This window comes from Oratosquilla oratoria, chromosome 26, assembly GCF_046742065.1.
Source record: "Oratosquilla oratoria isolate Oo_2021 chromosome 26, ASM4674206v1, whole genome shotgun sequence".
Lineage (NCBI taxonomy): Eukaryota > Metazoa > Arthropoda > Malacostraca > Stomatopoda > Squillidae > Oratosquilla > Oratosquilla oratoria.
Window position 1 is genome coordinate 50,113,227 of NC_134802.1, and position 12,828 is coordinate 50,126,054.

The 12,828-nt window shown below is 38.0% G+C and overlaps 1 protein-coding gene across 1 annotated transcript in view; it reads left to right on the forward strand.

The window, feature by feature from the left end:
• Positions 1-8,802: 8,802 nt before the first annotated feature.
• Positions 8,803-12,828, forward strand: part of LOC143039559 (UDP-glycosyltransferase UGT5-like) — a 38,242-nt gene continuing 34,216 nt past the window's right edge. The window contains exon 1 of the mRNA XM_076209763.1: positions 8,803-9,201. Coding sequence (XP_076065878.1) covers positions 9,067-9,201 — 135 coding nt within the window. The 5' untranslated portion in view covers positions 8,803-9,066. The remainder of the gene's footprint in view (positions 9,202-12,828) is intronic.

Genomic DNA, 12,828 nt, shown 5'->3' on the forward strand with positions numbered 1-12,828 from the left:
ACAGGCCAAAACGGAGTCTGCAAGTTCTGGACTCTCTTGTCCAGAGCCTTATTCTTCCTCCTCCTCCTTCTCTTCTTCCTCCTCCTTCTCTTCCTCCTTCTCTTCCTCCTCCTCCTTCTCTTCCTCCTCCTCCTTCTCTTCCTCCTCCTCCTTCTCTTCCTCCTCCTCCTTCTCTTCCTCCTCCTCCTCCTCCTCCTCCTCCTCTTCCTCCTTCTCCTCCTCCTCCTCTTCCTAACTTCCTCCACTTCCGCTCTTACGACTCTGCTTACCTTGGACAGGTGGAAAACAAAGGCCACGGTGGACTTGAGTGACTAGGATCTTTGTTTTCCTTTCATGACTCACACGTACACACACACACACACACACACACACACACACACACACACACACACACACACACACACACACGCCCACAAATGTGCACACACACACACACACACACACACACACACACTCACAGACACAGTTTTAATTCTAAGCTATGATAATTACAGTAGGAGGCAATATTCCACGAGCGTTGCTCCTTTTTTGTACACTGCAATTAAGTAAACACACACACACACACACACACACAGAGTAATAATTAGAGACAAATTCTCAAACTAGGAAGAAGTGATAAGTGGTGTCCCGCAGGGATCAGTACTGGCCCCGATCATGTTTGCCATATACATAAATGACATGGACGAAGGAGTAGAGTGTTACATGAATTTCTTTGTAGATGACGCAAAAATACTAAAGGAAGTAAAAACGGAGGAAGACTGCAAATCATTACAATAAGACTTGGATAAGATCTCGAAATGGACTCAAAAATGGGAAGTAAAATTCAATATCAAGAAATGTAGTATAATGGAATTTGGAAAAATTAAAAACAGAATATCGAAAGACTACAAAATTGGTGAAGAGGTCAAAAAAGTAAATTCGGAGAAATATCTTGGAGTGATAATCATCAAGGACATGACACCGGATAAATATATTAATAAAATGGTCGGAGAAACCTACAATTTACTGAGGTCAATAAAGTGGCATTTGCTTATTCGGATGAGGAAATTATAAAAAAAAATCTAACTACACTAATAAGACCAAAACTTGAGTACGCAGCAACACTATGGACACCCAGTGCCAAAAAGAGTATAAGAAAATAGAAAGAATACAAAGAGCAACAACAAAACTAGCACCAACTCTTTCCGAAATGACATATGAGCAAAGACTGTCCAAATTAGAATTACCAACTCTGGAACAAAGAAGGGAAAGAGGAGACTTACTATCTATAGAATAATGAAAGGAATGGAAATCTTAGATGAAAATGACTTATTGAAATGGGACAATGGAAAAACGAGAGGACACGAAAATAAAAAAAGATAATTACAGAAAAGATCTGGAAAAAAAAAACAGCTTCCCACACAGAGTGATAGATACTTGGAACAAATTAGACAAAGAAACAGTGTGTGCAAACACTATTCAAGATTTTAAGAAAAAACTTGATGCTGAAACATACAAAGACGGGTCTCACGAGCATAGCTCCCTTCCCGTATAATACAAATAGGTAAATAGAACTAGGTAAATACACACGCACGCACACGCACACACATATATGATAACCGGAGAATACGAGACAGGACCCTACGAGTGTTGTTCCTTACTGTATAATACAATTAGATAATCACACACAGAAAGGGGGACTGCTCGTCTCCGACGTACCATCATAAGTTCATGTATGTACACACACAAATATATATATATATATATATATATATATATATATTCACTATACTTGATCAATATATATATATGAAATAAAAATACAACAATAATAGCTCACGTCATCGTACGTCTTGTTCGGTGCGATAATCGCTCAACGATGATCGTTCATGTCCCAACGATGATCATTAAACGATTGTCTAGAGCACCAATTCTTTTTTTTTTCGAATGATGGGGCTGTTTTGCTTCGAGCTGCAAAGTACGAGACTGATAAACATTTTAACCGAACCTATATCCAACGCGCTTACCCAGATAGGATGCCAGTTAGTAGGATGCGTGTCATCCGTTTTATTTATTGTTGTGAATACCCCCAATGATAGCGGAATCTTGACAATATTTCGGTAACTTACAGTGTACCGAGTGGATTTTTTGTTGTTTTAGCTGCTTTTATGTTGTTTTATTCGTTGCATCCTTCTCTCGTGGTAAAGGGATGGTAGTCGTCCGTACCAGTTATTGCATTTACTATTATTACTGTCCCCAAACCATTGTACTAATTTCCATGAATTCCCACCGCACCGCAAAGGCAATATAATAATAATACTCTCAATACATTCAAATTCAAAATATATACATTATAAACAAATAAATTAAAAACAAAATGAATAAATATTAGATGTTTAGGAAACTTTATTTAGTATAATACGACCATTCTTAGTGAAAATGTTTGAAACATCACCAATAAATATATCTTGTGTAACGGCAGCTAAATACGCACCTGTCGACTTGTGTAAACGACTATACACGTGACAACGACAACAACAACAACGACAACGACTACAAGGGACTACAGCCCGCACGTGACGTAGTCTGCTGCGACGTAATATTGTCGTATCGATAAAGCGTAACTTTCGCCAAGATGGTGTCGACGCTTGGCGGTTCAAAGTGGGTAAACAAAAATATGTACTCAAATATACTCTATGCACGAGTAGTTTATTAATTTATTTTGTTATTGTTCTCTTCTTGGGAAGGTAAATCCCAGTAATCGATGAGATTTTTTGTTATTATGCCATAAAGATTTTATTCAAGAGAGTACATTATTTTTATTTGAACATAAAAAAATCCTACAATTATGTTAACTTCTGGTTTCTAATTCTCATTTTCTAATTAGCTATAAAAACTGAAATGATAAAAAATTATATTCATTAAAGTCTGGAAATTACAAAACAAAACTAATTACCATAATTCAAGAAATCGTCGCCTCGTTTAGAAACAGGATTATTAAAAGAGAGTAGGATATGCGTAATCGCCATACAAGTTAGCGGAAGGAAACGTACCTACACTTGGCGCGTAGTTTCTAGACTTGCTGACGTCTTAACCCATTTCTTTCAAATTTCCCCTTCAACATCGCTCTATCCCCGTCATCTTAGGTTCCCTTAACGCAGCTACCCTTATCTAACGATCTTATCTTCCCCAATCAACCTTTGTGCTGTTTCGTGACGTAAAATAACCTATTTTATTCCCCTAAAACTTCCTAGCTGTTGTCGAGCGCTATGACGTCATGTCGTCTTGGGGTTACGTATGGGCGTAAACACTCCGCATCAACTCTTACGCCTCCTCCTGCACTCGCTCACATTTTACGTAACATACCGAACATTCCATAGCCTCATCTGGCCTCACACGATCTGATTCAGCCTCACGTGACTACAGCTAGTCACAGAATCCGTTACACTGTACTTCGGTCTTACGACAGAATTTACTTTACCTAAACAATGCGAATATATTTGTAGTCTTGAGTTAGGTCCATGGACAGGTCAGCCGGCATGCAATCATCGTGACGTCATGTCGCTTGTCAGATGTGGCGACAAGAACCGAACCGTACTGGACAGTAAAGAATTACAACAAATCATCCCAGAAAAGAAAATGGGACTAGTCATCCTAATTCTATTATATCTATTCACTTAAAACTAGGATTTTTCTATGCACGTGGATATACACAAAATATATAATGATTGAAGTGATATTAATTAATTTCTACCAATACACACATGTAGTTCTATTTCAAATTGCATCAGATAATTTCATTCAGTTTTGCTGAACACCAGGCGATTTAAATCAGCTTTGTGGTACGACGTACCTCAGTAACCATGGACTTTATTCCCTACACCCCCTCCCCACCTCCCCCTCCACGAAAAACAACGGAGATCTGAAGATCTGATAAGAGGCAGCGATAACAGATAAACAAGAGAGTTCAACGCGCGCGTGTGTGAATCAATCTAAATAACACCTTATCTACATTAGAGAGAAAAAACAAAACGACATGACGTCATGTTATGATGTCATAAGGACCTGCGACAGTCGAATGACCAAACATTGACTAATTCTCAGCATCGAAATTCGAAATAACCTAACTGGCACCTCGCGCGTTTCCTCATGACGTCATGTCGTTAATTTACTTATCAAAGAGAAATTATTTATTCTTTTATTTTGGGATCGACGCCATTAAGAAATGTCACCATGGTTTTCCCAGAATATATGTATGTGCACATGCATATGTATGTATGTGTGTGTGTATGCATGTATGTATGTATTATGTATGTATATGTATGTATGCATGTATGTGTCATAATGTTAATGTCTGTATATTAACAACTGTAATTAAACTACTTTACACCTATATAGTGGTACTATTCTTAACCACTAATTCAGCGACTCGAGTCTGAATCCCGCTCAGAGCTGAAAAATTCAGCATCGCTCGCTGCAAGCCGGCACTCCACCTCTGGTGGGCAAGGAGTTTGTGTGTGTGTGTGTGTGTGTGTGTGTGTGTGTGTGTGTGTGTGTGTGTGTGTGTGTGTGTGTGTGTGTGTGTGCAAGCCGGCAATCCAACTCTGGTGGGCAAGGAGTTTTTTTTTGTGTGTGTATGTGTGCGTGTATGTGTGTGTGTAAGGTCACATAATTACCCTTAGATTGGGTCATATATGACCTCTGATCTCTCATCCGGGAGGGTAGTAGATACTGATCTTAAATTCAACACGTGATCCAAGACCGTGATGAATCACACAAACACACACACACACACACACTCACACACACACACACGCACGCACGCATGCATGCACGAGTCAATCACGGATCGATCACAAATCCAACACGTGGTACAAGACCGTGGTGAATCTTTATCTTTCTCTCTTTCTCTCTCTCTCTCTCTCTCTCTCTTACACACACACACACACACACACACACACACACACACACACACACACACACACACACACACACACACTATGCACACACACACACACAAACACAAGAAACAAAAAAGTAGAAAATGAGAAGAACCTGGGAGTCACTATTATGAATAATATGTCCCCTGAGAAACATATAAAAAAAAAATTTTGAGAAACTTATGATTCAATAACAACAATCAAAGTGGCATTTACATACCTGGACGAAGAAATGATGAAGAAAATACTAGTTACTTTGATATGACCAAGATTGGAATATGCAGCGACGACGTGGTCACCAAGTACAAAAAAATGTATAATAAAACTTGAAAGAATACAAAGAGCAATTACAAAATTGGCACCAACACTCTCAGAACTATCATATAAAGAGAGACTAGTAAAATTTGAGCTACAGACATTAGAGCAAAGAAGAGAGAGAGGAGACTTGATAACTATGTATAGAATCATGAAAGGCATAGAAACTATTGATAGAGAGGATCTAATAAAATGGGATAGTAGAAATACAAGAGGACACGGAAAGAAAATCAAGAAAGACATTTATAGAAGAGATCTGAAAAAGAACAGCTTTCCCCACAGAGTAATAGACATTTGGAACAAATTGGATGAGAAAGTGGTGTGTGCAAAAACAATTCATGAATTTAAAAACAGTCTAGATGAAATGAGATATGAAGACGGGATACCACAAGTATAGCTCCCCTTCCCGTAAAATACAACTAGTAAATACACACACACACATCATACGCACGCACGCACGCACGAACGCATGCACGAGTCAATCACGGGTTGATCACAACTCCAACACGTGGTACAAGACCGTGGTGAATCTTTATCTCTCTCTCTCTCTCTCTCACTCACACACACACACACACACACACACGCATATGAAAAAGTTATAAAAAGTAGATGGATTAAACATCTGAACAATATCTTCAGTGGCGGCGCCAGGGGTTGGGGGGGCTTTAGTCCCCCAACAAAAGTGGCCAGCCCCCCCATTAGCCCCCCCAACTGAAATGAGCAAATTGAAAATTTAAAACACTCATTGAAATAATTTTATTAAGTGGAATTTTTAATTGCCAGGGCTAAAGATTTGTCAGCCATCAGTGCTAGCCCAACCATTAACCCCCTCCCCTTCTGAAATGAGGATAATATATTACAAAGGATTACAAAGGCGGAGCATGCCGACAGGAGACCTTTTGATCCATATCTAGGTCGGATGCACAAAAAAAAAAGAAAAAAAAGAAAAAAAAATCATATTCATAATAAAATAATAAATAAAAACTATAATAATGTAAATAACAAATAAAATACATAAATAAATGCATAGGTATAGTTAAAATGATAAACAAACGGGTAAATAATAAATTGACATATAACTAATGATAAATGAAAATCAGACAGACAAATGATAACAAAACAAAAACAAATAATATAAGATAAATTATAATCATTACAGCATCTTACTTAGGTATTTTTCTAAATGATTCTTAAAGCTTCGAACTGAACTACATTGCACTACCTGTGCAGGAAGTTCATTCCATTCATTAACTACACGGTTGGCAAAGTTGTTTCTACCTACTTCCAAATTGAATCTATTTCCGGACAGTTTGAGACCATTGTTTCTTGTCTGATTCTCATTCAATGTGAAAATTTGGTCACTTTTGATGTTGTCAATTCCCTTTAGAATCTTAAAGACCTGTATCAAGTCACCTCTGAGTCTACGTTTTTTAGGGAAAGCAGATTCATGTGCTTTAGTCGATTTTCGTATGATTTATTTTTGATATTTGGAATCAGTTTTGTGGCTCGCCGTTGTACTTTTTCCAGTCTATCAATGTCTTTAATGAGATTCGGTGACCATACGGAAACAGCATATTCCAAATGTGGACGAACTAACGATTTATAGCTTGTTAATGAGTGATGGGCTTTTGAAATCAAAAGATCGCGCAATCAGTCCCAGAATCTTATTTGCTTTCTCAGAGGCTGAAATACATTGCTTGGATGACTTGAGGTCGTTACTGATAATTACGCCGAGATCTTTTTCACTATCCACTTTTGTTAACGAATTTCCAAATAACTTGTAATCGTACTTACTGTTATTTTTACCTATGTGCATTACCTTGCATTTACTTGTGTTAAATTTCATTAGTCACTTCTCAGACCATTGCTGTAATTTAGCTAAATCTTCTTGAATATCTAATTGGTTTGAGTGATCATTTGCCACTCCGCACAGTTTTGTATCATCAGCAAATTTGGAAACAGTAGATTTTAGTCCATGGTCTATATCATTTATATATACTATGAATAGAAGTGGCCCAAGAACGGAACCCTGAGGAACTCCACTTGCAACACTTTTCCATCCAGAAGTTTTTCCATTTAAAACAACTCTCTGTTTTCGACCATTCAACCAATTACTAGTCCAACCTAATAGGCTACCACTTATTCCATGCAAAGCTAGTTTAGTAAGTAGTCTTTCGTGTGGGACGGTATCAAAAGCTTTTGCAAAGTCTAGATATATTATGTGTATTATCATATTACTATTAGCCCCCCCAAAAAAATTTGCTCAGCCCCCCTTAGCCTCCCCAACTAAAAATTCCTGGCGCCGCCGCTGAATATCTTAAATTCGAGACGATTCGAATTTAGTCATAGTTTATCAATGTAACTACTTATATTCATAAATGTCACTGTCCAAGTTTTCGCACTTGACAACAGTCGTCTTCCATCACCCGCGTTTACCAATAAATATCTGACAATCCGTTACCAGTTTCACGATTGTCAGTTTTTAGGCATTGTCAGAAATAGAAAATATATATATTTAATGTTTTCAAAACACACATCAAATTGAAATATATTATTTCAGATTATGATAAAATAAACGAATTAGATTTTTCTGTATTTACAAAAAATGCACAAAATCAGACAGGTGTAAAAGGAGTGACCACTATTATTTTTTCCTCCTGTGAAATGCAATAGGAGTTACAGTTTAATCCTATCATTCTATCTTACCTTTGTATTAGACTAAAAATATTACGTCCATCTGATAAATAATTCTAGAATTGATATCATATTTATACATTTCTTATGTGATTATGATGAAAATTATATTATCAGTTACATATGCAAATTATATTTGATACAAATTTTGTGCAATGCTCCTAAACCTTTCAGTACTTCGTACAATTCCTGTCTATCATTTCACTGGAAAAAGTACAATTTTAGGACCACACTATACTATTGGTGTTCTTTTTTACACGTTGATTTAAACTGAATATGAAATTATACATGCTAGACTCGTTTATAAGATGAAAAAGAAGAAAAAAGTGGCATTGTCCCCAAAGGACTTTATATATCGGAATTTCTCCCATTACACTTTCAAACACGTATTTTTTCAGCAATATTTTGACGTAGTAGCATTCATTCCATGTGACATGACGGTACTATTAAATTATGTTAAGTTCAGTTATGGAAGTGGTTACGAAATCAAGGAACAGTTTAGAAAGAATTCACAGTTTTCGACAAACAGCACTCGAACGCCTGCTATATATCACATGATTTTCAATCTAGCTTGAAATCTGAATATAAACATCGGTCAAAGTATGATACTGGTTTATATTCTATATACCAGGTTTATATTCTATATTCAGTATATTGAAACTAATGCTATTTTGAGCTTATAACTATGAATTAACCCATTAATAGGTGACCCTGAAACACAGTTTGAAATAAAAGAAAACAAAAAGAAAAATATTGTTCACATGCCCGTGTAATGCACTCTGATCTAAATCTGGTGCGCATATAACAGGCGTAGCTAGATTATCACGATAACCCCATTTTCCTGTATCATGCACAGAGGAGGATGTCAAGTACCCAGCGTCTGTTGTGTAAACAAAGTGAGACTAAAATAGATTTTACGCATTTGTCTGCTATGAAGGACAGTTGATATTTTTCCACTGCATTTTGTCAACATGTTTGTTTTGTAACGGCTGAGAACAAACCAGATAAATATTCACGTATATCATGGGGCTTTTACAGACTGCAGCCTGATTTGTAAGATTATTTTAATTGCTGCTTCCCGACTGGCGAAAGCAGAAATAAAAACGGAGGTCAATCTTCGCATTCTGGCACACCTTGAATGCTTACATCTCATTGGTCGCTATTAACACTGCGCATACTCGTTACCCGTCGTGATTGGCTGATTTTCGTGAGAACCAATGTTTGCGTTTTCATATGTTGTCATAATTCTTTGCATACCTGGAAAATACGAAAGGTGAGGTAATCTTTTTGTAACATGTTGCAGTATTATGTTTAGTTCATTTAATGAGGATGGTGAGGAAGATAGCGATTGTGTAAATTGTCCAAAGAAAACGAGATCACTGCCAACCTAAAAAGTCTCCGCAGTGAAGACGCGTTCATTGGCTCCATGACTGTTTGACTATGGAGTATTATCGTCATTAATTATAGTTATCATAATCATCATAACCACCACCCCCATTATATTATGGATGCTAAGAGAAGATTACATGAAAGTGTGATTGTGCCTACGACAATGTATGGGGCGGAGACTTATAGTCTAAGAAATGTAGGAATGATAAATTTAAATGTGTTTGAGATGAAGTGTTTGAGAAGCATGGCAGGGGTTACAAGGTAGGATAAGAGTGAGATATGACGAGGTGAGGGGGAGAGTGGGGCTGGAAAAGGAGATGGTAGATAGGGCTGAGGAAAGAGCATTGGGATGTTTTGGACACGCAGAAAGAAAAAATAACAAAAAAGGTGTGGAAAGCAGATGCAAGTAGAGTGAATTAAGGAGACGACTGAGGATGAGATGGATGGATGGGGTGAAAAGGCCTTTGAGTAATAGGGGAATGTCTGTTGAGCAAGGAAGGGAGAAGGCGGGGGATCGAGCTGAGTGGAGGATGGTGGAGTATGGAAGGCATGTTGACGCAGCAGCCCGAAGGGATTTCTCCCCGTCTTCTCTATTTTCCGCATGAGCGGACGAAGGTCGCCGTATGAACGGAGTGGCCTTGCTGTGCATGTGCTGTGTCTTGCTGCATTGCTTCTGACCGAGCAGTGGGCGGGAGACAGGGATGACCCATCATCATCCACGAGGAGCTAAGAGGGAAACAAGGATGGTGGATGAGAGTGGAATGGGTGGCTACCTCTCTGATAGGGGGGAGGAAACCCTTGGTATACAGATAGATAAATCATGGCTACTATAATTGTGATCAGTTTGATTTCTATTTCTGTTTATTATCACTATCATTATCAGTATTTCTTTCATTATTATTATTATTAATTATTATTATTATTATTATTATTATTATCATCATCATCTTCACCATCATTGCCGACAGTTCTCCTTTGCTTTTATCCTCTTAGCTGCATGGTCGATCCCGTAGCATGAACTGACGACAAATGCAGAGCACAAATCATGATGACGTAGTCTCTACTGTCTTGTGTTATTCACCTTACAGCACGCATAAATATACACTGCTCGACGGCGCAGTGGTAGTGTTCGTAACCGCTAATCCAGCTGACCAAGTTCGAATCACACCCAGGGTTGAAATAATTCCAGTATCGCTGCACTGCGAGTCGTTACTCCAACTCTCGTGGGCAAGGAGTTGTGTAAAGCCACGGTTTTACCTAGATCGGTCGTATATCATCATCGAGGTCTCATTCGGGAGGGTAATAGATGTCGATCACGAGTCCAACACGTGATCCAAGACCATGGTGATCCACACACACACACGCACGCACGCATACTACAGGAGAGAACGAAGAAACAAGAGATATATCACAACACAGGAAGACTGTAGAGATGTCACCTTATCTAACTGTGGCTACCTGAACAGGAGTCAAGCTAATACATCAGCGACAAGAACTAGAGAACACATCGCTATAGAATGTGTATTTAGAACAAGAATGAGATGGATGGATTGAAGGAAGGAATGTCAGTTGAACAAGTGAGAAGGCAAGGAATAGTTGCGAATGGAGAACGGTTGTAAATAGAATATAAAATTGACGGTATTCATAAAGTTGTTTACCAGTCTCGTAGGTGTAATTCTTATCTATATTACCGGATAGATCTTATAATTCTGAGTATTTTGAACCCCATTAATAAGTACCGCAAATTAATAGTAACGTTGGTAGCGATTTTTAAACATACAGCGTTTTTTTTTGGGGGGGGGGCAGAGGGTGCAAAGTAGCACATCTGCACATCAAAGAGACGGTGTGGATGAAGTGGCCTAGGATACGAGGCAAATTCCTCTCAGTATTTGGCCAAATATATATTCATCAACGCCCACAAAGAGGAAACACTCGCCCACGCTTTCTTCCCCCAAAGAGGCACGGCTCTGCCCCCCACCCCCCAACTCCCACTCCGCTGGGTGACCAGCGACGTCCGTTACGTGCAAAACCTCCAACCAACGTTTTCGAGCGACGTGGAAGCTGGCGACGAACACAGGTAATTTTTTTTTCCTTGATAAGCATCCTTATTACTAGGCTAGGTTGGGGTAGGTGCGATTGTGCTATTCACCACAGCCCCAGCAATAAATAAACAAGTAAATAAACAAATAATAATGCTTATTATTATAATTATTATCATCATTAATAATAATGATAGTGATAAAATAAAATAAATACAAAATATATCTACTGATGATACTATTAAGTGGTGGTACTTATCTATCAGAGGTGACTTGATACAGGTCTAAGATTTTAAAGGGAATTGACAACATCAAAAGTGACCAAATTTTCACATTAAATGAGAATCAGACAAGAAACAATGGTCTCAAACTGTACAGAAATAGATTCAATTTGGAAGTAGGTAGAAACAACTTTGCCAACCGTGTAGTTAATGAATGGAATAAACTTCCTGCACAGGTAGTGCAATGTAGTTCAGTTCAAAGCTTTAAGAATAATTTAGATAAATACCTAAGTAAGATGCTGTAATGATTATAATTTGTTATATTATTTGTTTTTTGTTTTGTTATAATTTGTCTGTCTGATTTTCATTTATTATTAGTTATATGCCAATTTATAATCATTTACTATTTACCTGTGTTTGTTATTCAACTATACCTATGCATTTATTTATGTATTTTATTTGTTATTTTTACATTATTATAGTTTTAATTTATTATCAATATGTATATATATATATATATATATATATATATATATATATATATGTTTACGTATTTTTTTTTTTTTTTTTTTTGCAACCGACCTACATATGGATCAAAAGGTCTCCTGTCTGCATTGCTCCGCCTTTGCAATCCTTTGTAAATACAACGATAAGAGCTATCCAATAATGTAGATAAGAATTGCATTTGGGAGTACAAACAAACAACTTCATATTTACCAAATTGACACGGCCAGACTGGTTTCTCCTTGCCTTCTTTATTTTCGAGTGGAAGACGAAGAGGGAGGATCGCCGTTAACATGAAACGGCTGTCCCTGCTGTGGATGTGCTGTGTCTTGCTGCACTGCTTCTGCAGGGGGCAGGGATGACCCTTCATCCAAGAGGAGCCAAGATGAGAGGGGAATGGATGAATGTGGGATGGGTGGGTGTACATCTCAACTGGATACCACTTTCATTCTGGGGCTTAGAAGCCAATGAGCACAGAGAAAAGGGATTACATGAAGAATCGTCACCCCAGGCTTCGACAGGGTGACAATTCTCCATGTGGGCCATCATCCTGGGTTTACGATTCTTCGATTGTACACGTTGATGACAATCATAACCTTCATTCAACGTAACCTAACCTAACAAACTTGACCTATCCTAACCTAATCTTTATTCCACTGTTGATATGTATTCGGCGTATGGGGTGACGATTCTTCAGGTGGGATCTCATGGGGTGACGATTCTTTAGGTGGCCGTTCTGGGGTGAGA